The following is a 26,873-nucleotide window of genomic DNA, read 5'->3' as shown; positions in this document are numbered from 1 at the left end:
TGGTTTTCTGCAAAGGATAAAAAACCCAAGAAGACACACCCAGTCCCTGCCGTCTACCTCTGCCTCTAGAGAGCATGTTCTTTGGGTTTTCCAGTGGGCATGGGCAGGGCGCCATGCGGTGCCTATGTGTCTAAAACAGGACTATCCAGGGTACAGACGTGTGGGGTGAGGCGTCCCTGAGTGCATGGCTTTGACTTTGGCTGTGAATGGGAGGACTTGTGCTCAGTGTGTTTTCTCCCCCCCTCACTCTCCCTGGCTGAAATCACAGCAGGAAGGAGCTACATTGAGACTAGAATCTCTTTGGGGAAAGGCAGAATTTCCTGGTCATTAATATGGGAAAGAGCTTCATCCACTACTCACCCACCCAACACCAGACCCAGAAGAGGGAAGTGATTTCCCTACAGAACCCAGACCGGCATTCATGGGCACTGCCAGTTCATCATCCATCATCATTGTCATCGCACCATGCCCTCGTCATGGGCACAGACCCCATTGTGGTAGGCACCGGACAGACACAGAGTGAAAAGACTGTCCCTGCCTCGGAGAGCTCCCAGCGTAAGTGCCATTCTGCCATTACTGCCCGCACTGCACTGCCTGCAAAGCCTTACCCCTAGGAAGGACGTCATCACAGCAGCAAGCGATGGCGATTGGCTGACAGGCTGGGTTAATTCCCAGACACAACATATTCCGGCGGCAGTGTCCCAAAAGCCATGGGGCCCAAGCAGGAGTCAAAATGTTGCCTGGACCTGTCTGTGCCTGTTTCCCCCTCTCTGAATGGGGTGGATGACTTCCTGGCCCTGATCTTGCAAAGTGCTGAGAATGTCCTCACAACACCTGGGAGCCCTCATCTCCACTGGAGTTCCTAGGGACTGAGGGCACGTGGCACGTTCAGCACCTGGCAGGTTTGGGCGCAGTGTCTGCAACGTGCTTTAAGAAATGTGAAGCGCTACCAACGGGCCCGATTCGGGTTTCCACAAAGGCCCCTTTCCACGGCTAGGGTACTGTGACGGGGCCTCACGATGGATGTCAGTTACAACCACCCGCACTTTAGGGCCATGTAGTGCTGCCAGAGCAGTGCACATTGGTATTATTGTAAATGAGAATTAGGCCCTAATTCAGTGTCAGTGCTTATCAACAATGCATAGGCTGGGATTGTGTGAAAGAATCCACTGATTATCCTTTGTGTGGGAACAAATGATACTGCTAGATTCTTGCTGGAAATAGATACTCATGTGCTCTTCAGTGGCATCCTACTTGTCCCTAGAGGAGGAGAATGAAGGTGAGACAAGATTATGTGGTCAACAGATGGCTCAGGTAATGGTGCTATGAGAAGGGAGTTGGGATGTTTGACTGCTGGGAGGCGTTCATGGATAGAGGACTGTTCTAGAGGGATGGACTCCACTTGAGTAGGGAGGGAAATAGATTCTGGGATGGAGGTTTGCACAACTGATTAAAAGAGCTTTAAACTAGGAACTTGGGGGAGACAGCTGGGAGATGCTCATGTAATCTTCACACCCGATTCTAATATTGACTGTGAGGAAAATCAAGTAAGAAAGGATACAGCAATGGAGAAAGGAACAGCAGTGGGTAGGAGAACGAACATTTAGAGGAAAGATGGTGCTGATACCAATGAAGCTAACAGTCAGGTAGGCAATACTGGCCATAGAATGACTGTAGCTAATTGGATGAGGAATCTGGGCCAGGCCAAGCAGAAACAACTCAGATGTCTGTACACCAATGCAAGGAGCCTGGGTAACAAAATGGAGGACCTAGAACTATTGGTGCAGGAAGTGAAACCAGATATTATAGTGATAACAGAAACATGGTGGAATAGCAGTCATGAGTGGAATTCAGGTTTGGAAGGGTATGTGCAGTTCAGGAAATGAAGGTAAAGATGGGGGAGTAGAATTGTATATTAATGATGAGGTCGACTAGAAGTGATGGTCTGGATAAAACAGAGTCTGTTTGGGTCAAAATAACTTTGAGGAAGAAAGTTACCAGAGGCTCCCCTGGGATAGTGCTTGGGTTATGCTACAGATCCTCAGGATCCGATTTGGATATGGATAGAGACCTGTTTAATGTTTTTAATGAACTAAATACTACCAGAAATTATAGGAGATTTTAATTTCCCAGATATGGATTGGAGGACAAGTGCTACTAATAATAGTAGGGCCCAGATTTTCCTGGATGTGATAGCTGACAGATTTCTTCACCAAATAGTTGCTGAACCTACAAGAGGTGATGCCATTTTAAATTTGGTATTGGTGAGTAGCAAGGACCTCACAGAAGAACTGTCTCTAGAGGGCAACCTTGGTTCAAGTGATCATGAGCTAATTCAGTTTAAACTAAATGGAAGGATAAACAAAAATAGATCTGCAACTAGGGTCCTTGATTTCAAAAGGGCAAACTTTAAAAAATTAAGGGAATTATTAGGGAAGTGGACTGGACTGAAGAACTCAAGGATTTGAATGTGGAGGATGCTTGGAATTACTTTAAGTCATCAGACTATCTGAAGCCTGCAGCCCAAGCAAGGGGGGAAAATAGTAGCGAAGGGTTGCTGACTAAGCTGAATGAGCAAACATCTCAACCAGGTGATTAAGAGAAAGCAGAAAGCCTACAAGGAACGGAAGATAGGATGGATCAGCAAGGAAACCTACCCCTTGGAGCTCGCAAACTGTAGGGAAAAAGTGAGAACTGCCAAAAGCCAAACAGAGCTGGACCTTGCAAAGGAAATTAAAACCAATAGTAAAAGATTCTTTAGCCATATAAATAAAAAGAAAACAAGGAAGGAAGAAATGGAACCGCTAAGCACTTAGGATGGGGTGGAGATTAAAGATAATCTAGGTATGGCCCAATGCCTAAACATATTTTTGCCTCAGTTTGTAATAAGGATAATGAAGATCTTAGGGATAGTGGCAGGGTGGCTAATAGAAATGAGAAATAGAAATGAGGATATGGGACTAAGTCAGGGCGCCTGGATAATCTTCATCCAAGAATATTAAAAGAACTGATACATGAAATTGCAAGCCCAATACCAAGGATTATTAATGAATCTGTAAAATCAGGGGTCATGCCCTGTGACTGGAGAATTGCTAATATACTACCTATTTTTAAAAGAGGAGAAAAAGTGATCTGGGACATTACAGATCTGTTAGTTTGACCTCAATTGTATGGAAGGTCTGAGAACAAATTTTGAAAGAGAAAGTAGTTAAGGACAGAGATAAACGGTAATTGGGATAAAATACAACATGGTTTTATGGAAGGTAGATCATGACAGACCAATTTGAGAAGATAACTGATTTTAGACAAAAGAAAGGCAGTTGATCTAATCTACCTGGATTTCAGTAAGACATCTGATACAGTTCCACATCGGAAATTATTAGTTAAAATGGAGAAGATGGGAATCAATATGGGAATTGAAAGGTGGTAAGGAACAGGTTAAAGGGGAATCTACAATGGGTCATACTGACTGAACTGTCCTCAGGGATTGGTTTTAGGACCAGTCTTATTTATTTTTATTAATGACCTTGGCACAAAAAGTGGGAGTGTGCTAATAAAATTTGCAGATGACATGAAGTTAAGAGGTGTTGACAATATGGAGGAGGGCCAGAATATCATACAAGAAGAGCTGGTAGAGCTTGAAAACTGAAGTAATAGAAATGGGATGAAATTTAATAATGCAAAGTGCAAGGTCATGCACTTAGGAACTAACAACAAGAATTTTTGCTATAAACTGGGGACTTACCAGGTAGAAGCAACAGAGGAGGAGAAAGACTGGGTGTATTGGTTGATCACAGGATGATTATGAACTGCCAATGTGATGTAACCATGAAAAAGGCTAGTGCAGTCCTAAGATGCATCAGGCGAGGTATTTCCATAGAGATAGGGAAGCGTTAGTACCATTATACAAGGCACTGATGAGAGCTCATCTGGAATAGTGTGTGCAATTCTAGTCTCCTGTGTTTAAGAAAGATTAATTCAAACTGGAACAGGTACAGAGAAGGGCTACTAGGATGATCAGAGGAATGGAAAACCTAATTAATGAGAAAAGACTCAAAGAGCTTGACTTGTTTAGCCTAACCAAATGAAGGCTGAGGGGAGATATGATTGCTCTCTATAAATACATCAGAGGGATAAATATCAGGGAGGAGGAAGAATTATTTAAGTTAAGGGCCAATGCTGATACAAGAACAAATGGATATAAACTGGCCATCAATAAGTTTAGGCTTGAAATTAGATGATGGTTTCTAACCGTCAGAGGAGTGAAGTTCTGGAACAGCCTTCCAAGGGGAGTTGTGGAGGCAAAAAAAACCCTAACTGGTTTCAAGACTGAGTTTGACATGTTTATGGAGGGGACGGTATGATGAGACTGCCTACAATGGCATGTAGCCCATCTGCAACTGCTAGTAGCAAATATCTCCAACAGCCAGTGATGGGACACTAGATTGGAAAGGCTCTGAGTTACTACAGAGAACTGTCCACCATATTTGGGGTCAGGAAGGAATTTCCCCCACGGTCAGATTGGCAAAGACCCAGGAGATTTTTTGCCTTCCTCTGCAGCATGGGGCATGGGTCACTTTCAATTTTAAACTAGTGTAAATGGTGGATTCTCTGTAACTTCAAGTCTTTAAATCATGATTTGAGGAGTTCAGTAACTCAGCCAGAGGTTAGGGGTTATGGTTATGGATGGGTCAGATTCTGTGGCCTGCAATGTGTAGGAGCTCAGACTAGATTATCATGATGTTCCTTCTGGGCTTAAAGTCTATGAGTCTCTGAGGAGAGGACTGTGAATGGCACCAAACAGACAAGAGGCAGAAGGGAAATGAAAAGCCACCAAAGGCAATGAAGAACCACAAAAGCATAGGGACAGGGAAGAGAGTGGTGGACAGTACTAAAGGCAGTAGAGAGAACAGGAGTACTTGTGGCACCTTAGAGACTAACAAATTTATTAGAGCATAAGCTTTCGTGGACTACAGCCCACTTCTTCGGATGCATAGTGATGCTGTAGTCCACGAAAGCTTATGCTCTAATAAATTTGTTAGTCTCTAAGGTGCCACAAGTACTCCTGTTCTTTTTGCGGATACAGACTAACACGGCTTCTACTCTGAAACCTGGCAGTAGAGAGAGACACTCTAGGGAGGGTAGTGTCCCTTTCACATAGCTCAGAGAAGTTTCAAGTGGAATATTAAACATACTATAATGTTTAGCCACTAGGTGACAACATGTGAAACATGCCTTATCTATGCTGAGCATAGGCATTGCTGGCAATGCATTTAAGTATTGTAACAGGTACACATTTCATGTATCTCTCTTTGAGGTGGAAGCTCTGAAACCAGTCCATATCTGGTACATGACGTGGTGTCAGAAGTGAAGGCAGTTGAACTGGTGCCAGAGGAAAACAGAAACAGAAGGGAACCAGGAACAAATGTTGCCAACAGAAGTAAACAAAAAGCAACAAATATTGCAGGAATTAATCAACATGGCACTCACTCTTCAATGCCCCAGAGAGCTTCATATTTGACATACTTTCAAAATGGACAGATTAGAAGCAGTATTTTGCAAGATTTCACACTGCAACCAAACTCCACAAGGAAATTGGTGACTTTCAGGTATCCTCTTTAATGTATGCTATGGGGAAGCAAACACAGCATATCTCTGAATCTTTTACCTTTATAGGAGACGGTCACAAAAATGACTATGAAAGGGCTATGGCTATGTTTGATGCACATTTTAAAACTCAGAAAAATGTGATTTATGAAAGGGCATGATTTCACCAGAGAATTCAACAACCAGGAGAATCTGTCAAATGTTTTATCAGAGCTTTACATGCATTGACATAAAACTTTGATTTTGAGACTGTAAAGTATGCAAATATCAGAGACAGGTTAGTCTTAGAGTTTGCAGATAAAAATCTTCCACAGCAGTTACTATTTAAAAACAGACCTAACCATACACACAGCTATTTAAATAGCAAAGCAGTCTGAGCTGGTGAAACAGAAAAACCAAGAGCAACTTGCCAAACTTGAAAAAGAAGAAACTAGCTTAGAAGCTGTAAACAGAGCATCATGAGTGCTAAAAGTAATTATCAGAAGATTCCCTGAGGCTAAGAAGGACAAATTCCAGACTAACTACAAGGTATTTCAGACTCAATGCACAAGATATGGAAAAATTCATAGCCCAAGAGATGTAGGTCCAGCCAAAGGTGCAAGATGTAAAAAATGCATGAAATATGGATATTTTGCAGTTGTTTGCGGCATCAAAGCAATCAGGGAGTTAACTTATAGTACAGACAATCAAGAAGTATTTCGGTATTACAGAACAACTAGTGATGGACAATGAACCACAGTTCACTGAAGCAGAATTAAAGTAATTCCAAATGAAATCTGATTTTGGTCATATTACTAGCAACTCACATTACCCACAAGTAAATGGAAAGGCTGAGAGAGCTGTAAAGACAGCCATGAAAATCCTATAGCAGAAAGATCCATTCCTTGCTCTTCTGAGTTACAGATCAACACTGGTAATATCTACTAGACATAGTCCAGCACAACTCCTAGTGGGAAGGCAGCTCAGAACTACTGTTCTGACTTTGGAAAAGAACCTATCTCCAAAGTGGCCAGACATGAAGAGAGTAGCCAAATCAGCTACAAAGGCAAAAAGAGCTTATGAATATTTTTATAAGAGACACCACTCACTTAGAGAACTGCTGGGCCTAGAACTAGTGACCACATTTGTGTCAAACTAAATGGAGAAAAAGAATGGAGAACTCCAGCTGTCGTAAAGAAAAAGAATTCATTGCCCAGATCATATGTGACTGAGAATGACAGTTGAGAGTTCAACAGAAACTGTCAACCTCTACAGTTTGTTCCTCAGAAAGAACAGTCAACAGCAAACTTTACAGATGGCGGATGCAGAACAACAAGAAGAATATTCAGAGACTCCAAACCAACCAGAGAAAGTCATTTCAACTAATGTACACACAGATGACCAAGCTGTTATGTGTTCCTGTCATGTAATAAGAAAACCAGTCTGATTCAAATACACTTAACACCATGAGCTGTACTGAACTTTCAAAGATAGCATAATTATGTAATTGTAGAAGAGTAAAATAGCAAATGGAATGGAATGTTAAACTGTTCTTATACTCAAAAAGAACAGGAGTACTTGTGGCACCTTAGAGACTAACAGATTTATTAGAGCATAAGCTTTCGTGGACGTGGGCTGTAGTCCACGAAAGCTTATGCTCTAATAAATCTGTTAGTCTCTAAGGTGCCACAAGTACTCCTGTTCTTTTTGCGGATACAGACTAACACGGCTGCTACTCTGAAACCTGTTCTTATACTGTTCAGCCACTAGGTGGCACCATGTATAACTTACCTTATCCATGCTGAGAGCACCCATCACTGGCAGGGCACTGACAGATATTAAAGGTACAAATCTCACGCATCTTTCTCTGGGGTGGAAGCTCTGTAACCAGTCCACATATGGTACATGACAGAGGTCTCTAGTGACTGTGCCAAGCTGGGGCACTGCCTGCTCCCTGGTCCACAAGGTGCTGTCCTCGGCTCAGCTCGCATCTCCCCGTGCACTTAGGGAAAGGTGATCAGAGAGACTGCTTTGCAGACAATGGGGAAGATGCCTCCAGGAAAGCTGGGCCTCATATCCGGAGCCACGGGATGGGACCAAACCCTTGGCTGAGACTTTCCTGTTTCCTTCTCAGTGTATGTTTCACTGTCAGCAGATGAGAGTAACTTCAGTATTGGCAGGTGGAGCTGAGAGAAGCGGGGAAATGCATGTGTCCAGATGGGGACAGGGAGACCAACCACAGCAATTATAGATAAAGAAAAGTGGGAGTAAGAGGAGGTTCCAGGGCACGAGGCCTATGAGAAGGAAAATCCTGGGAGTTGGGGCAGGTAGCAGAAGGGAGAGCTGAGCACTGGGGAGTGGGTGAAGGTCAAGGAGGACAAGGTGTCTCTCTGTCTCTCATCACCGGCATGAGCAATACAAGCCCTCAGACACCATGAACGCAGGGCCATTTCCTTCGTGGGCAGCTGCCGTCCTGTTCTTTCATATAACTGGTCATGTCAAATCCCTGTCAGATAATTCCTCATACTCCCCAGAGGCCACAAGCACTTTCTGCTAAGGCTGGGATGAATCTCCTAGACCTACAAGGTAGCCATGACCGCCTTATACTCTGCCATTTGATGTGTGGCACTTTCCCACTGCTGTGTCTCTGTTCCCTGTCTGGACACACAGAGCTCATCAAACCTCCCTACTTCACAGGGCGCTTGGGAGCTTCATTAATAAATGTCACTAACATGCTTGCAGATCCTCAGATGAAGGGTGCTATAGAAGGTCTAAGGATATCACTATTTGTAGATGATACAAAACTACTCAAGATAGTTAAGTCCCAGGCAGACTGCGAAGAGCTACAAAAGGATCTCACAAAGCCGGGTGACTGGGCAACAAAATGGCAGATGAAATTTAATGTGGATAAATGCAAAGTAATGCACATTGGAAAATATAATCCCAACTCTACATATAAAATGATGGGGTCTAAATTAGCTGTTACCACTCAAAAAAGAGATCTTGGAGTCATTGTGGATAGTTCTCTGAAAACATCCACTCAATGTGCAGTGGCAGTCAAAAAAGCAAACAGAATGTTGGGAATCATTAAGAAAGGGATAGATAATAAGACAATAATAATAATAATATATTGCCTCTATATAAATCCATGGTACGCCCACATCTTGAATACTGTGTGCAGATGTGGTCGTCCCATCTCAAAAAAGATATATTGGAATTGGAAACGGTTCAGTAAAGGGCAACAAAAATGATGAGGGGTGTGGAACAGCTTCCATACGAGGAGCGATTAATAAGACTGGGACTTTTCAGCTTGGAAAAGAGACAGCTAAGGGGGATATGATAGAGGTCTATAAAATCATGACTGGTGTGGAGAAAGTAAATAAGGAAGTGTTATTTACTCCTTCTCATAACACAAGAGCTAGGGGTCACCAAATGAAATTAATAGGCAGCAGGTTTAAAACAAACAAAAGGAAGTATTTTTTCACACAACGCACAGTCAACCTGTGGAACTCCTTGTCAGAGGATATTGTGACGGCCAAGACTATAACAGGGTTCAAAAAAGAACTAGATATGTTAATGGAGGATAGATCCATCAATGGCTATTAGGGATGGTGTCTCTAGTCTCTGTTTGCCAGAAGCTGGGAATGAGTGACAGGGGATGGATCACTTGATGATTACCTGTTCTGTTCATTCCTTCTGGGGCACCTGGCATTGGCCACTGTTGGAAGACAGGATACTGTCTTGGACCTTTGGTCTGATCCAGCATGGCCGTTCCTATGTTCTTATGACTATTACTGTTATTATCAACAACACTATATTTCTACAACACAGTGGAATTCACTTTTACCATGCCCCAGAATAATACAGACCACCTCTCCCAATGAGAGAACCACAGCAGCACATGAAAGATGCTTTAGATCTGTATGCAATGGAGTGGTCTCTCTGGATTTTCTCTCATACTTAACCATCTTGTTACTGCCAAATCCATGGGCTACTTCTTGCAGACTTATCTTGAAGGACCAGGTGTCCTCTGACATATCCCTGGTTTCAATGGGAATGTAGCAGCACAGCGGTGGAACATATGTGCCCATCTGGGAAGGGCTGAAGCAGAAGACAGACAGGAAAATCAGATGCTCATTTCCTTACCTTGCAGAAAGGATGATAACCCGAGCCTCCAGCTCCTTCGCCTCAAGCAGCAGCGAAGTCACGTTTTTGGTTCCAGGGTCAAACTGAAGAACTTTCTCAGCCTGTGATTAGTGTGAGCAAAGCCGGTTAGTGCAGCGGCCTAATGCTTGCTGGTGAGAGCCATTCTATCTAGAAAAGGTTCAAGAGAATTCATTAAACTGTATACAGCTCGGCTAGATATGGAGGGTAACTAGGTTTTTTTCTTTTTCTTTTTTCTTTTCTTTTCTTTCTTTGCTTTTCTTTCTTTCTTTTCTGTTTTAGGTTTTTTTGTTTGTTTGCTTTTTTGGGGGGGGGTTTTGCACTGTGCATGCAAACTGAAGTCAATCAAGACCCAAAAAGAGGCGTGCATTGTACAGGAAAGAGAAAAAGGCTTTTGAAATGCAATTGAAAACTCAAACGAGTGTTGTTTTTCAAAAACATGGGAAATAAAAAAAAATATTGCACAGGGTTAACCTTTGGGAGTAAAAGTGAGCATCTTACACCAAGGGACCATTTCCTTTGGGGAGGAAAGGGGGTCAGTTCAGTTTTCAAAAAGAAAAACTTGCAAGTTAATTACTGGTTCACATGCATGTCTCCAAAAGTAATCCTTCTGGGGTCAGCTGGCTAGATTTCCATTCTCAAGTTCAAACCAAAACTATGTCAACATAAAAACGTGCTACCAAGAAACATAGTCATGGATCTTTTTTCTTTCTTTCTTTCTTTTATTTTTTTTTATATTTTTTTTTTGGTGGCTGTGGCTATTTGTCATTTGCTAGTTAGATTGGTGGGCGGCGTGCATTTCCATGCAAATATACCTTGGGTCCTCGCTTGTTGTCATAGGAAAGTTGGTCGAGGTTTTCATAGTTCCTTTTTTTACTCTGATGAATAATGTGCACAGAGAAAATATGTAGACACAGAAGAATATTATAAACAGTTGAAAATGACGTGTAGTAAAGCAATCCAACATCCACCTCCTCCTCCACTGTTTGCTAAAGGGCCTCTATAACGCTGGAGCTCGCAAAAACCATTACTAATAGGAGAGCGTGTCTGGGCTCTTGTGAAAACCTTGAGTTGAAAAGCCACATTGATTAAAACAAGCCTGAACCTCCTGGCTGGTGCAATGCAGTTGTATGATCCCATGTAGGAGAAGGGATTTTTTTCAGCATGAAATGCATATCTTAAATTCAGAGACAATTTACGTGTCTATAAGGGCTTAGGCTGCTGTAATTCCATAAAATTATTGTGGAAGACCAAAAGGACAAAATGTTCTGTATGGAAAAGTGCTAGCTACATGCAAGGTATTATGATGATGAACTTTTATTATTATTATTTTATTACAGTCATGTTCACCCTGAGTGAGTATTGAAAGTGAAATGTCTGTCTGGACTTCACGTCTGCTGAGAGATTGGAGAGCTTTGTGGAACTTTGCTCTCACCCAAAAGAGAGAGAAACACTTGCTCTACTCTGTTCTGGATCAAAGCGTGACAATGTGGAAGCAATGGTGATCACGGGATGACATGCTAGCCTTTACCTGCTGCCCAGGGGAAGGCAGGAGGGCAGGTCACCAAAACACACTTTGGGAATCCAATTACAAAATGGGCACCTGCCCTTGGAAAATCCAGATCTAGTAGAAAATGGTTCTCTCTGCCCGCACTGTGGATTACTATTGCCACGCACACCTGGGGAGCTCTCCCTGACCCCAGCGGGAACGCTAGGTGTGATCAGGTGCAGGATAGGCACTGTGGATAAAAGCCCTGAACCGTAAGTTGGGGAGAAGAGTTCATCCCTCCCTCATTTTCAGTTAGAGCATTGACCCACTTCCTATTCTCAGCCTTAGAATGCTCAGTCTCAAAGCAGCCAGTGACATGGGACTTGCCTTCCCTACAGATTACCCGCAAAAGGACACACAACCCAGAAGGCTGGATCCTGCAACAGCTTTGTACAGAGCAGAGTGCATAAGACCTGGGGAAGCCAGTGCTCGTGCTGGTAAACATTACAACTGCTACTGCATGCAGGATCAAGGCAGAGTGGTATTAAAGCTAGAGATGGATTTAACCCATCCCCTCTAGATCTGAACACTTCTGGACTTTGGGGGGTTCAAAATCTTCTTCCAAATTTTCCAGCATAGTCTCTTGTAGAACCAAATCCCGGATGGGGATCTGCCGTCCGTCTACCAAAAAGTGAAGAAGTAATGCATTTTCCCCCAAGTTATTCCTTAAACATGCATCTGTTTTCATCGCTGCATCTTGATTTGCAAACTACATTGATTGTCTCCCTCTCTCTGCTCTCAGAGATGCTTCTTTTAAAGACTTGTTGCTATTTCTCCTGCCTGTACAATGCTTGCAGGCGCTATACAATGAAAGGATGGGCCCTTCCACTGCCTTTCTCCTCCCTGTTCTTTCCTCCAAATAAATCAGGCAAGAATCTAGAATGTTAGACCGTAACTGCATCTATTGTAGAAAAGAATCTGAGGAAATAAAATATACTCTGAGCCCAATTCTGTCGTCGTTTCAGGCTCCTTCTACTGGTGTCCATGGTAGGAATTTCCAGTGCATCTTCTCAGTGTCTCATCATATCACTTGGCACAGGGAGACAGGGCAACATTACAACAGAGACAAGCAGTGTCTGGGTGGCAGGAGGCAATGAAATATTCACTCCCTTCCAGATGTGTTGGTCCTCTCACTCGGGCAGCAGCTATTCAGCAGTGCACTCGAGCTTCCTGTGTTTCCTATTTCTTTTATTTTCCAGTCTTGAATGACCTTGTGCACCTGCATAGCGGTGACGTCCTAGAAGTGGAAGAGTAGGGAACGATTCTATCCTGGGCCTACCAGCGCTAGACAGGATGAGACCTAATGAGACATTCCTAGAGCTACAGGTTTGCCATGGGGCAGAAATGTCATGGGGGCTGTGAATTTTCAGTTTGTCTGTGACTTTGCTTTGTGTCTAGGATTTTTCTTTGTATCCGAGATTTCATAGGTTGTACAGCTGGGGAGGGAGGCGGGTTTCACGCAGGCCATGGCCCAACCACTTTTTCCAACCCATCCCAGTGTAGGGCAGGTGATTCATTAGCGCCGGGGCCAGGAAGGAGGCATCGTGGGGGGAGGGCCATGCCTGCATGCTGGGGGGATGGCAGGAGGGGAGCCAGGCAAGCCCCAAGGAACAGGAGCCACCACTGCAGGTGAGTGCAGGGCAGGGTCCCCCTGCTACCCACCCCAGCTCCTCTCACTCCCCAGGGGGACAGGACCGGACCCTCCCCTATATGGTCCCCCCACTTTAAATGGAATTCTGATGACATTACACACCATTTCCCTCTAAAGCCTTGACGTTTACTAAATTTACTGTGACTCTTCGGTGATTTTTGATAAAAAATGCTGTGACAAGCCTGCAACCCCCGTCTTTCCCATCCCTAATTTCTCTCAGTTATCTCCTTAGCTGCCCTGGTTCCCAAGGGTTCTTGCTGGGCTCCCCACAGAACAGCAAAGCTACACAAATCATTCCAAATGAGCAGATTGCACCTCTTTGTGCATTGTCCACGAGCTGACTGTCATGGTCTTTAATTAACTACCGTAATTAAATAATGTCTGTACAGTCCCGAGTCTACAGCATGTATTTGATATTTGAAATTTAAAATGTTTGGCTGGGACACCTGGGTTGTAGGTCCCATGTCTGTTTCCTGATTGGGTGAGTGTATCTCTTAGGATCAGGCATTTGAGGCGAAGACTCATGCTCAGAAATTAAAAATGCACTTTCCACAACGAGTCTCCATTTGCTTAGGAGCTGTGGTTTGCCCAGGGCTCTGGTTTGCTGGCACACTCGCAGAACGGACGCACAGCAAGGCCGGGACGCAGTCAGCACAGAGTCACTTAGCAACGCAAATGTACTTTGGGGCCTTTACTGCCATCTTGAACAATTTCTAATGAACACTGGCTAGTGTTCAAGTGTTAATTGAAATGGCTTAGGCTGCTTGCGGAAGGCAGAGCTCCTCAACCTGACAGACAGCAGCCAGATCAGGTTGATAGTCCCTGGAGATGGGCTTGAACCAAACCAGAAATCCAGCTGTTCACAGATAATTCAGCACTGGATAGGAATGCTGGGCACAAATGCCGGTGTTAAAATTATTAAACCACCAAAACAGTGTTTGGGTAACGCCTGGAGCCTGACCGGACTCTCTGAGGCTGTCAGGTAAGATGTAACAGGAAATCCTATTCCTACCACCAACGGTTTCAGTCCCCAAGAACAAGGGAAGGTGGAGTTAGAGATAAGGAATTTTACAATGATCAATCACCATGAATACCCAGCCTTCCGCAAGTGATGGCGGCAGCTTCTCCTTTCTGCTCATTCACTGTTCTGCGCCCGATCAATGTTCAGTCTGACCATATGGTTGGGGAAAGGACTAGGGCAGGGCTGAGGTCATGGAAAGGAAGGAAATGGACAAAGGTTCAGGTGCATTAAATGCCCAGGGATCAAACCCTCTGTGATCAAAGGGGCAATCAGAACCAGAAGAGACTAGGGAAGTGGTGAAGAAAACCTACATATCGTCTAGTTTATGCAGGAGGTCAGTCTAGATAATCACAAGAGTCCATTCTGGCCTTGGAATCTATCAGCCAGCTTCTAGAGTGACCCACATATCACAGCAGCTGGTTGGATCAATGGAAACCTTGCCAGCTCACGTCTAGTCCACAGCAAAGGACAAGGGAACAATATGGCCTGGCAGTTGCCAAAGAAGAGGCAAAGGAGAAGGAGACCTATCATCCAGGAGACTGGTCCCAGCATCTAGAGGAGGGCGCGTATAGCAACAAGGGATGTCATGTATTCAGCTCGAACACAGTGCAGGCCACCACATAGACCCCCACCCCCACCCCACGCTCTCAGTGGCTCTCCTTCACAAGTGATGACACAGAACTGGGGCAGTACCCCTGGGGCCTAAGAGGACACAAAGTACCAGAATATGGCCGTAAGTGAGTGTCATGTTCTTTTGCTGATCCAAAGGACCATGCAGGAAACAGCAGGGAGTGGGGGAACTGAGAGAGAATAGTACAGGTTGTGGACATGGAAGTTGTAGGGTGAGTCTAGGGACACGAACACATTGACTCAGAATAAGGGTGGCAGTGACCCTTCCAAAGCCGTCAGTACTGGAGGGCAGGAACATAATGAGGAGGGTGGGTTGGACCCAGTGGAGGAGGTCTGAGATAAAATGCCATCCCAAGTCAGAGTCTGAGTCAACGCTACTCACCGAGAACAGAGTAAGCAGCAATTTTTGCCAGTAGCAAGAATCCCCAACAGCTGGAGACGGGACACTAGATGGGGAGGGCTTTGAGTTACTACCAAGAATTCTTTCCCAGATGTCTGGCTGGTGGGTCTCACCCACATGCTCAGGGTCTAACTGATCATCATATTTGGGGTTGGGAATTTCCCCCCAGGTCAGATTGGCAGAGACCCTGGGGGGTTTTCACCTTCCTCTGCAGCATGGGGCAAGGGTCACTTGCAGGTTTAAATTAGTGTAAATGGTGAATTCTCTGTCACTTGACGTCTTTAAGCCATGATTTGGGACGTCAGTAACTCAGCGAGAGGTTAGGGGTCTATTTCAGGATTGGGTGAGGCCTGCGATGTGCAGGGGGTCAGACTAGATGATCATGATGATCCCTTCTGACCTTAACGTCTACGAGTCTCTGAGACGTGTGCTGCAGCAAGGAACCCTTAGGCTTCCTATTCGGGGGGAATGTTTGACTCTAAGAGCCATTTGGGCCATGGAAGAAACTGCCAGGGGATACCCCATGCTGAGAGCTTGCACCCATCTCTCAGGCATGGCCCACAGGTAGCTGGTCCGCTGCAGAAACAGGCATGTGCTAGATGAGCCAGAAGAGGTGCCTCCCAACTCAAAGATCTCTCTGATTCTAAGCAGACTCCACAAGCAATGTCTGCAGCTGTGTCTGCCAACCAACAACCCACTCTGCCACATCTGGCTGGCCGCCCAGCACCTGCTGCTATGTCTAGATCCTAGCAAATTACAGGTGTTGCCAGTGATACACGGCAGGCTCCAGAGGCACCGCTCACAGGGATTGCCCGGTAGGCAGGAAGTGTAGCTACTTTACAGGGCTTCTCTGGGAAGCTCCCACAGTGTGAGAGGCTTGGATGTTTCCTACCTGAAATGGACCCGAGACTGTTGCCTCGTACCCCTGAGTGTGGTGGGTGAGAACTATCGCTTCCACCATCCAGTCATGGAGGAGGCTCCGCATCTTCTAGTTAAAAAATTTCCCTTCAAACTGCTCAGCGTAAGAGTGCAGTCGAGGGGCTTCCTGTCTTGTATGTGCCTGCTCGGTTTTAACCTTAGGAACAGAGCTCTCCTACTGGCCCAGGCTCCCACTAGCCACAGATGACTCAGACATGCCCACGCTGGACGTAGCTATCTGCCCCCTTGCTTATCACTGAAAATGGGGGCAGTGCACCTGCTCTCAGAAGCCACAAACTTACTCTCATTTACAGCACGGGGCGGGTCAGGAAAGCGTGTTTAGCATGTGCTTCAATGAAGATGGGTAGGGCCTATAATAACAGCCAAAGAGCTGAGAGCTGTGTAGAGAGGGCGCTTTATACCTCTGTGCAGTAACGCACTGACTGCCCTTTCCCTCCTAAGCCACAAAGCAAGTGCCAATTAGCCAATTAACAAGCTGCTCTTCTGGCTCTGTTTGGTAATTAGCTTTGCCAAGTCTGCACTGGACCCTAGGGAAGCGTCAAAGGGGAGAGGTGCTTTTCCTAAGCTGTGCGACTGGTTCTCTCCCTAGGTGGGAATCGCCCGGGCGAAGTATTTGCAGAGCTCCAGGTTATTCTTCCCTTCATTTTGTAGTTGATTTACACGTAGGAGATTTTGACCATGGCAAAGCAAGTGAAATGAATAAAGTACAAAGTTCTGTCAGGTACTAGTCAGACACTGTTGATGCTTTAAGCATAATGTTAGCCATGTTACAATGGAAAGAAAAGGTGTTTTACATACAGAAATCTACATACATACAACAGCCTGAGACTTCTAGTTTTGTTGTTGTTTTTTAACAAAATTACGTGACAATGTTTAGATACTGACCTTGGATTCTCTCTCTTCCAGGAGCGTCTCCAGCTTCTTCTGTGCAGCGCGACCCTCGTGGTCATCACTGACTATTAGTATGATGTGATTCCAGTTGTACACTCGCATCATCTCAAACCAGACATTGGACTGGTGAGAGTACGGTGGGACAGTGCGCAGGAAGGACAGGTGGATGCTCTGCAAGGAACAACAAAGGATAAACATAGACTTTTGCAGCTCATTCTTGCAGAGATATGTCTCATTGACCAATCAGTTCCACAAGTACTGGGCAAGGATCAGAAGTCTAGCAACACAGGAATGTCTGGTGACCCTGAAATATAGGTCTTTGGGTCTCAAATCTTTAATTGGCCTCTATAATCTGAAATTCCCTTTTTTTAGCTCTGATTTCTAGCTCTGATTTCGGACACTCTTGTTTTGTGGGGTTAGTCCAGTGCCTGGGGAGGTTGAATGTGTGGCCTAGAAGAAGCAGAGCTGACCTTGTTATTCATTGTCAATAACATTCAGTGTGTGCTTAGCCCTTTTTTCTGATGGTAAATTGTGACAGATAACAGCTTCTTCTAAGCAAGCACATTTATTTTTAAGGTAAAAGCATCACAAATAAAACATATAAAAACAATAAAAGAACCTACACACATGTTAAGTGCTTACCAGGGTCACCTATCAGTTTTACGGGACGTAGTAGGTCAAGGTCTTTCAACCCTTCCACAGATTGCCCTTCCCCCACTTGGAAAGAAGGTCCTATCCTTTTGCTGGATCAGAAAGCAGGCCCAGAGTCAGTTTAAATGCAGGCTATTTGTCCAAAAGTTCTTCTGCTTCACCCCTTCTGCTTTTAAAGCCACAATATCCTTTCCCCAAAGCAAAGAATACAGAATATCTAACAACACACCCTAAGCCAACACCCCAATCCTTCCTGAGTCTAGATGGAAATCTTTCTTGTACATAGAGCAAAGGCTGTCACACCAGGAACTTGAACACAGATTTCACACTTTGGGAGCATTTGATGGGATTTCATGACATGGGGCTTAATTATTGTTTTAGGAGTCCCAGTGTCTCTCCAGTCAATGAATGACTACCACCTTCTGCTCCACCCATTCCAATCCAGTGGGTCTGCCCCTGAGAGGGTGCAGCAAGACACGTACACAGTAGTTTGCTTGGAAAGCAGAAGGGGTGATCAGACCCTATCAGTTAGTGCCACACCTGCAAGTGACTGTGGAGCCAACATGCAAATAGGGTGGCTGACAGGGAAGGGGGAATCCCTGCTGCCAGTATCCAAGAGGAATTATGTTATCTTCCCAGTATATGCAGACAAATTCCTGGAGAGAGTGGGGGTGAGACAGCCTCCTTCTCCAGGAGAAGGACGAGACCTACTGACATGAAGGGAAATCTATGACACCCACCCAAGGGTGGGAAATGCCCAAGAAATGTGTATGACAGCTACTTGGGAGACGTCAAAGGTAGCTCCAGCCAGGAAGAAGGGGGAATGTCTTCCCACAATCAATGACTACCTGATGGTCTGTGAAAATGTATAAGACCCTGAGATGGGTGGAGGAAAAATTGCTACACACCCTGACTCAGTATGTGAGGATCAAAAGTCCACCCTAGTGGAGTGGGGTATCAATACACTTCCCCCCAGATAAGCTGGGATTGTATGTGACCTTTCTAAGGGGAGATGTTGTGATGCCATGCAGTATCTTTGGGGTCCACTGCTTTAAATGAATGGTTCCTGTATGATTGTGTCCTACTCCATGGGGCAGGGCTGCACCGCTCCTCCAGGAACCACAAACAGTGGGTGGAGATTAAGGCAAATCAGCCATGTTGGAACCCCCAATATAGGCACCATTTCCTGCGGAGGCTCATGCATACTGGTTCAAACTGGATTTCCAGAGACCAACTGACAAAGGAAGGACTTTGTATAAACAGCTGGAATGCAAACTGACCCAGACTCTTTGTTCTGATCCAATAAATGGCCAAGACCTGCTGTCCAAGGGTGCCCCAATCCTCATGGAAGGGTTGGAAGGGCTGAACCTACCAGGGCCCCTTGAGACTCTGGGCTGATCTATGGTAAGCTTTTAGCCTGCATATAGGAACCTTTATTGTTTTTACGAACATAGGAATAGCCATCTCAGACCAAAGGTCCATCTAGGCCAGTATCCTGTCTGATGACCATAGCTAATGCCAGGTGCTTCTGAGGGAATGAACACAACAGGTGATCATTGCGTGATCCATCCCGCCGTCCACTCCCAGCTTCTGGCAATCAAAGGCTAGGGACACCCAGAGCATGGGGTTGCATCCCTGACCATCCTGTCTAACAGCCATTGATAGACCTGTCCTCCATGAACTTATCTAGTTCTTTTTTTTAACCCCATTATAGTTTTGAACTTCACAACATCCCTTGGCAACGAGTTCCACAGATTGACTGTGCGTTTTGTGAAGAAATACTTCCTTTTGTTTGTTTTACATCTGCTGCCTATTAATTTCATTGGGTGACCCCTGGTTCTTCTGTTATGAGAAGGAGTAAATAACATTTCTCTATTCACTTTCCCCACATCAGTCATGATTTTATAGACCTCTATCATATCCCCTCTTAGTCCGCTCTTTTCCAAAATGAAAATATCTCATCTTTTTAATCTCCCATCATACAGAAGCTTTCCATACCCTTAATCATTTTGTTGCTCTTCTTGATACCTTTTCCAATTCTGATATATCTTTTATGAGATGCAGAGACCAGAACTGCATGCAGTATTCAAGGTGGGGGAATAACATGGATTTATACAGTGGCATTATGATATTTTCTGTCTTATTATTGATCCCTTTCCTAATGGTTCCTAACACTCTGTTAGCTTTTTTGACTGCTGCCGCACATTGAGAGGATGTTTTCAGAGAACTATTCACAATGACTCCAAGATCTCTTTCTTGAGTGGCAACAGCTAAATTAGACCCCATCGTTTTGTATGCATAGTTAGGATTATGTTTTCCAATGTGCATTACTTTGCATTTATCAACACTGAATTTCATCTGCCATTTTCTTGCTCAGTCACCCAATTTAGTGAGACCCATAGTCTGTTTTGGGCTGAACTATCTTGACTAATTCTGTATCATCTGCAAATTTTTCCACCTCACTGTATAACCCTTTTTCCAGATCATTTATGAATATGTTGAATAGGACTGGTCCTCGAACAGACCCCTGGAAGGACACCACTATTTACCTCTCTCCATTCTGGAAACTGACCATTTATTCCTACCCTTTGTTTCCTATCTTTTAACCAGTTACCAATCCATGAAAGGACCTTCCCTTTTATCCCATGACAGCTTACTTTGCTTAAGAGCCTTTGGTGAGGGACCTTGTCAAAGGCTCCCTGAAAGTCCAATTACACTATATCCACTGGATCACCTTTGTCCACATGCTTATTGACCCCCTCAAAGAATTCTAAGAGATTGGTGAGGCATGATTTCCCTTTACAAAAACCATGTTGACTCTCCCAACAAATTGTATTCATCTCTGTGTCTGATAATTCTGTTCTTTACTATAGTTTCAACCAGTTTGGTGTCACATTATCTATCCCCCAGTCATCTGGTATAGAAGCTGGTATAGAACAGTTAGTAGTTCTGCATTTTCATATTTGAGTTCCTTCAGAACTCTTGGGTGAATCCCATCTGGTCCTGGTGACTTATTCCTGTTTAGTTTATCAATTTGCTCATAAACCTCCCCTATTGGCACCTCAATCTGGGACAGTTTCTCAGATTTGTCACAGGTGTGGGAATCTCCCTCACATCCTCTGCAGTGAAGACTGATACAAAGAATTCATTTCGCTTCTCTGCAATAGCCTTATCTTTCTTGAGTGCTCCTTTAGCACCTTGATCTTCCAGTGGCCCCATTGAGTATTTCACAGGCTTCCTGCTTCTGATGTACTTAAAAATATTTTTTTAATTACTGGTCTGATTAGAGCTGGTCAAAAGGGTTTGAGCAACATCTTTTAAAATTGAAAAATGACCGTTTTTTGGGAATCAAAATTTTTGCAAAAAATGGTCCACTTTCAAAAATGTTCATGCCAGTTTTAAATTATGTTATGATTGTTTTGACTTTTTTTTATAATTTCCATTACCATTTTTCTGATTTTCCTTTCCTTTCTTTTCTTTTTCCTTTTTCCTCTTGCCTTTCATTTTCCAGTGATTTGGGGAAAAAATATTAAAAAATGATCGGGGAAAAAGAGGAAAAACTCAGGATAAGAGAGGAAAGGAAGAAATAAGGAAAAGCTGAAAATGAAACACAATAAACAAAAACAGTCTAAAAAAAGCATTTTAAGAATTTCACCAAAAAATGAAAAAATAAAAAACTTGGTGTATTTCAAACTCTGAGAAATGTAAACATTTGGAATTTCATTTTTTTAATGAAACTGTTTTCCCATTTTTCAGCCAACTCCAGGTCTGATATTGACTGCCTGTACAACCTTAATTCAGCTCCCTTGTGTGTATGAATGAGGCAAAGATTTCATGGAAAAAAGAGTATGTGATCATGTCATTAAAGACTGTATCATAATGCATACATACAAGTTGGGCCCACTTAAGGTTGCATAGACAATCTTGATTCTTGAATTTGCTAATTTCTGAGCGCTTGGCATTGCAACCTTACCTTTCTTTTCACATCGGTTTTTTTAATGTCATTTCCCACATTTTAAAAATACATAAAAATTTTTACAAAATGAAACTATCATGATGGTGAACCATATTGACTCCCCCTGCATACTTCATCAGCAGGACTGGAATCTTTAGCTCCACAGCACAGACCCCTGTTAACGGGGTAACTGGTAGCAATAGACACTGTTATCTTTAGGCTTGGCAGAATTTGGTTTTTTTTTATATAATTTTGGCAGATATCAGTGTTCGTTTTTAAGCTTTATTTTTTATTTTTATTGATTTAAATCTCCACGGTTATGGGAAATTGGGGGAGGGGTCAGACAATTATTTAATGACAGTAACATTGAGATTCAAAAAGTTAAAGCTTTGAAACTGGTAAAACACAAACTGTCAACATCACGTCAAAATACACAGCTTAAATGAATGAATCAGACCTGCTTTTACTGTTCGATCACCAGGCCATTTGTAACAATTCAAAAGTCGAAATCACTGGATTTTGACTAATAAATTCTCAAGCAGCACGTTTCTTACTTTGCCTCTCTGTAAATGTAGATTATTATTGATAGAAATATTTGTGTGTGGGGGGGGTGTGAACTCAACATTTAGAGACACGCCCATTGTCAATGGGTTTCACTGCTCTAGACTGTGAAATAGTGGTGAGACTAAGGGCAGGTCTACACTAGAAGCGCTACATCAGTCCAGCTGCACCGCTGTAGCGTGTCTGGTGAAGCTGCTCTATGATGAAGGAAGGGTGCTCTCCTGTCAGAATAATTACTCCACCGCCGCGAGAGGCAGAAGCTACGTTGACAGGAGAGCATCTCCCACCGACATAGTGTCGGTGTGACAGCGCTTAGGTTGCTGTAACTTGCGTTGCTTGTGTGTGTGGGGGGGTGTCTTTTTCACACCCCGGGTGACACAAGTTAGATCAACTTAAGCAGTCATGTAGATCTGTCCTCAGGACTTCTGGGTTCCATTCCAGACTTTGGAGGGGAGTGTTCTCTAGTGGTCACAGACCATTCTGCCCTAGTTTCCTCAAGCCTCTCCCTGTCCCCTTCCACTTCCATCCTCGCTCCCATTCCTGTCCCTGTACCTCCTCATCCTTCCCACTCCCAGCGCCAGCTCCTAACTGCCCTCCCTCTGAGGCTTCCATCCCTCCTCTCCCACCCTGCTTCTTGCCCCCGTTCCTCTCTTTTGCACTCAAGGCAGGCTGCTCCTCCCTCCCCTTCTCTCTGCCTGCCCTGGACCCAGCAGGGGGAGCATTGAGAGCACCGGAGAGGCAATTCCCTGCTCTCAGTCCTGGCACCTGACCTCCCCCAACTGCCAGGAGGAGCAAATGAAGGGAAAGTCCTGGTCAGCTCCAGAATGGTGCCAACGGAGTGGCTCTGTGGGGATGGTGCATGCGCAGGCCAGTCACACACAGGCGCGGCAAGGGGCTGGAGCATGCCCAGCGCACATGGAATCGTTGGAGAATTTAGCTGCCAAACTAACAAGTCTGTACTGAGCACCTGCAAATTGAGATTTTTCAGAAGCTCTTAATGTGCCCCCAGTTGGCCAAATTTCACACGAACTCCAAAAGGCACCAGGGGGACTCTGTTGTCTCGTTTCAAACCTGTGCTACAAATCATGGATGCACTACAGCTTTTAAATGAAACAGGTATTATCATTTGTATTATGGGAGGAACAATGTGTTTTCCTCTAAGCTCATTCTCAGAAATGGCTGAACTGCTTTTGCTGAAACTTAAACAAGGAAACGAAATCTTAGCCTGAGACAGACACCTAGTAAGTTTCAGCCTGAACAGTTTCATTTTGGCAACGGAAAACAGGGTCTTATAATGGAAGTGTCAAGTCACCTTAACTATAGTTGCTGCGACCTGCCGCCTATCACAAACACCATTCATTGCAGTGAGTATTAGCTCTGCTGAGAAAATACCCCCTAGACTGATGTATAAGTGAATATCCCTCTATCCCTGGCATCAGTTGCACCATTAAAATGCCTTTTTAATTGGCAGGACCCCTCCTAACCCATATGGGACGTCCTTGAGGCTGGCATGGATACAGGTACCCCCATCACCTCGCCAGCTGTAACACCCCACACATTTCCTAGCCTCTGATAGCACTTTCCTCTGAAGTCCACGCAATTCCCAATCTTCAACATCACCCATCTCTCTTCTCCTGTCCTAACAGCACCAGGCAGGCGCCACGCCGGGCAGTGGTGAAGTCTGACCAGTGCTCCCATCACAAGCTATTCAGCGTTACTGTAGACTCAGCACTCATTAGCCGGAAGCACCGAAGTACCCAGCTGTCCCTTGCTGATAATTCTCCCCCATGACTTTATCCCATCCCAGATTCTGATGCCTACGGATGCTCTTGGATCAGGGTTAAAGGACACCACTGCAACCCTGCTTATGGCAGCTGTACTAAACTTTAACCAGTGCTCTGAAGAATTAAGGTTGTCCACAGAACTGTTACAAGATGGGTAGTGGCGATATAGCTCCCCACCCTGCCCGTCACTGGGGCTCACCTTTGGGGTATTTTAGTCTCCAGCATTAATCAGGCTTGGCCTTGGTTTTTCGACTGAAGTTGCTAACCAGGTAGCAACTGAGATAATGGGGGAGGGTTTTTTTGCAGGGGGAGGAATTGGGGTTTATTTGAGGACACATGGCCTGTTGCAACTGGCTGAGAACATTCACTCCTTACCCATAGATCCAGGCCTGGCTCCATAGCTCAGGGGTTAGCACATTGGGCTTGTAAACCTGGGGTCATGAGTTCAACTCTCACTGGGGCTTGGATATCAGTTGGGGGGGGAAGGGATAGCTCAGTGGTTTGCACATTGGCCTACTAAACCCAAGGTTGTGAGTTCAATCCTTGAGGGGGTACATTTTGGGATCAGGGCAAAAATCTGTCTGGGGATTGGTCCTGCTTTGAGCAGGGGGGTTAGACTCGATGAGGTCCCTTCCAATTCTATGACCAGCCTCCAGATGTGAGTGACAAGAAATGTGCATTGAGCTTCTGCTCTTTCATTTCATGTGAATCTGTTGCTCCTCCCTGACTGAACTTTGGAATGTGGATGAAATAACTATTTTTGCATTGAAATTTGCATCAGCAAATGTTCAAATTTTCCAGGCAAAAGCCATCAGCATATGAAATATGGACTCTTCTGAGCTTTGAAATAGACTCATTTTTACTCAATACGTTTAGCACTGTTCTACCTGAAAATGGGTCCAGCTTCAGGTTTGTAATACCATGAGAGTCTCACAGCCCTTCTGCAAGGACTCTGTGGGATGCCTTGGCTTTGACAAAAGAACTACATTGTACAAGGTCAGCCCTGAAGTGAGGAGTGTCTGATGAAGGAGCCACCCGCCACACTGCCCCGCACGTGGCCATAAACATCAGATTCACCTCTCTGCAGAGGGCAGCACGAAGCCTAGGCAAGGCACACTTACATCCTCGAAATGGGGGGGTGTCAGACATGAACGGCACCTAGTCCTTGCCTGGCCCTCTGCCAGGGGGTGAATCTCACCCCAAAGTGAATGGACCTCTTCCTTTTCACAGGGACATGGACTGTACTTTGGAACTTGACTTGCTATTTCTTGGCTGCTGGGCAGGCTGGGTGTTATTTCAAACCAGAGGAGCACTAACATCATCGGTGTTAACCTCCAATCACACACAGACTGAACAAATCCAAACAACCTTGAAGACCAAAAGAGCTCCTGCCAAATGGATAGACAGTATTAGGGTCCTCCTCCATCTCTGCAGTTCCTCCAGCATCCAGGGACCACCCAGGAGGCTCCCGGCTGTCACTAGTCAGCAGTTCAGGAGCTAGTTCATGCATTTGATTTGGCTAAAGAGCTGTGAATCCAGCAGCCTGACAGAGAAACACTGCAGAAATGATCCAGCGATATGTAGGTCAACATTGTGAGATAGCAAAACCAATGAATTCAGAGAGAGCCAGAGTAGGAGAGAAAAAGTGAGAGTTATCAGATCAATCTGGAGAGGATAGATAGATAGATAGATACATAGATAGATAGATAGATAGATAGATAGATAGATAGATGTATTCCGGAGAAAGTAGTGCAGAAATCATTAGTCACTTCTGATGGACGTTCTTCATTTATACCACATATATGAGATATGTACTAGGAAACATGCATCAGTTACCTTATCAGAATATATAGACATGCGTGTTGTCAGACCAATGACAGGAATCCTGTAGAAGCCAGCTGTGTATGATACAGGTGTTGGTGTTAGGTGATCATTTGGAGCAGGTGGGTGACTAACTAATATTGCATAGACCTGTAGGACACAGGATACATGATACAAACATTATTTCATAGGAGCAGAATGAGCATGAAATGTGAATTTCCTTTTCTTTTCTGTACATTAAGTAGCCAAGTGCTAACCTGGTCATGGCATTCAAACAACAGGAGATATAAATAGTAAAACAATACATAGGCAACACATGTCATGAGGTGGTTCGGTAGATGGAGGAAGGCGTGTATGAAAAGGCTGCCTCTTCCCTTCGACTGAAGCCCTGGCCATTAGGAAGAGATGGGTCTGTTTGGGGTTTCATCTTAATGGAAATGCACTGCTTGGCTGCTTGGCAAGCTAAGCCAATAACTCTCGTGGATTACAGATTAAAGAGAAACGTCTCTCTTACAGTCACACTATGTAATGCGATTTATTTAACCACACATTTAATACTCAACTCTAATTCCCCTCTGAGGACTATTACAAACAAAGTGGTCAGCTGGGATTCCGTGAGAGCGAGCGAGCGAGAGACAGGCAGAGAGGGAGAGGGAGTCACAACACAGACCAAATCAGTCATCTGTCTGCTAAGCATGCACACAGCTCAAAAAGCAAAGGGAAGGGAGGGGAGGCACATGGGAGACTCCTCAGCACTCAGGGAAGGACATGAAGAAACATGGATAAAAATATGTCTTAGCTACTCGTTTCTGTCAGCAAAGCAGGGTTGATGTGATGGCCAATCTGAAATCACTTGTACAGCCCCACGAATGTACCTGGCGCTTGACGAACGGTAGGCCAGCTCCCCAGCTAGTGTAACTGCACTGGAGACCAATTTGCACCAGCTGAGGATCTAGCCCATATGGGGAAACACATTTTCACATTCTCTGCCCCAAAGCATTTACAGCAGTGGTCCTCAAATTTTTTACCTTGTGCCCCCCTTACCCCTGTCTGCACCCCCCCTGCTCCCCAGAGCCAGGGCCAGAAGTGGGGCCCTGGCTCTGGGGGCAGGGGGCGACTGTCCAGCAGTAAGGGGGCTGAGGCTGGGGCCATCGCTGGAGGTGGGGGTGGGAGTCTGGCTGAGGCCGGCAGCCACTGCCCCAGGTGCGGGACCAGCAGCTGCAGCCGGGAGCAGAGCCCCAGGAGTGGGGCTAGCAGCCAGATCACCAGA

The 26,873-nt window shown here is 44.8% G+C and overlaps 1 protein-coding gene across 25 annotated transcripts in view; it reads right to left on the bottom strand.

Moving 5' to 3' along the window:
- The window catches only part of GRIN1 (glutamate ionotropic receptor NMDA type subunit 1), a 72,170-nt gene that overhangs the window by 34,005 nt on the left and 11,292 nt on the right, over nucleotides 1–26,873 (bottom strand). For 15 of the 25 annotated variants that reach the window (XR_254845.4, XR_010593715.1, XR_010593716.1 and 12 more), the window contains exons 2-5: nucleotides 25,619–25,753; nucleotides 16,826–17,002; nucleotides 10,566–10,628; nucleotides 9,733–9,833 (exon numbers count right to left, since the gene is read on the bottom strand). Coding sequence is in view for 8 of the 25 variants with exons in the window: in XM_005282306.4 (XP_005282363.1) it covers nucleotides 9,733–9,833; nucleotides 10,566–10,628; nucleotides 16,826–17,002; nucleotides 25,619–25,753 (476 nt within the window). In the remaining 17 variants the exon portion in view is untranslated. The remainder of the gene's footprint in view (nucleotides 1–9,732; nucleotides 9,834–10,565; nucleotides 10,629–16,825; nucleotides 17,003–25,618; nucleotides 25,754–26,873) is intronic. The other 10 variants (XR_254846.4, XR_010593725.1, XR_010593724.1 and 7 more) reach the window with 1 other exon arrangement.

Source organism: Chrysemys picta, chromosome 18 (genome assembly GCF_011386835.1).
Source record: "Chrysemys picta bellii isolate R12L10 chromosome 18, ASM1138683v2, whole genome shotgun sequence".
Taxonomy (NCBI): Eukaryota; Metazoa; Chordata; order Testudines; family Emydidae; genus Chrysemys; species Chrysemys picta.
The sequence above is the reverse complement of the archived record's forward strand: the minus strand, read 5'-3'. Positions and strand labels throughout refer to the sequence as shown.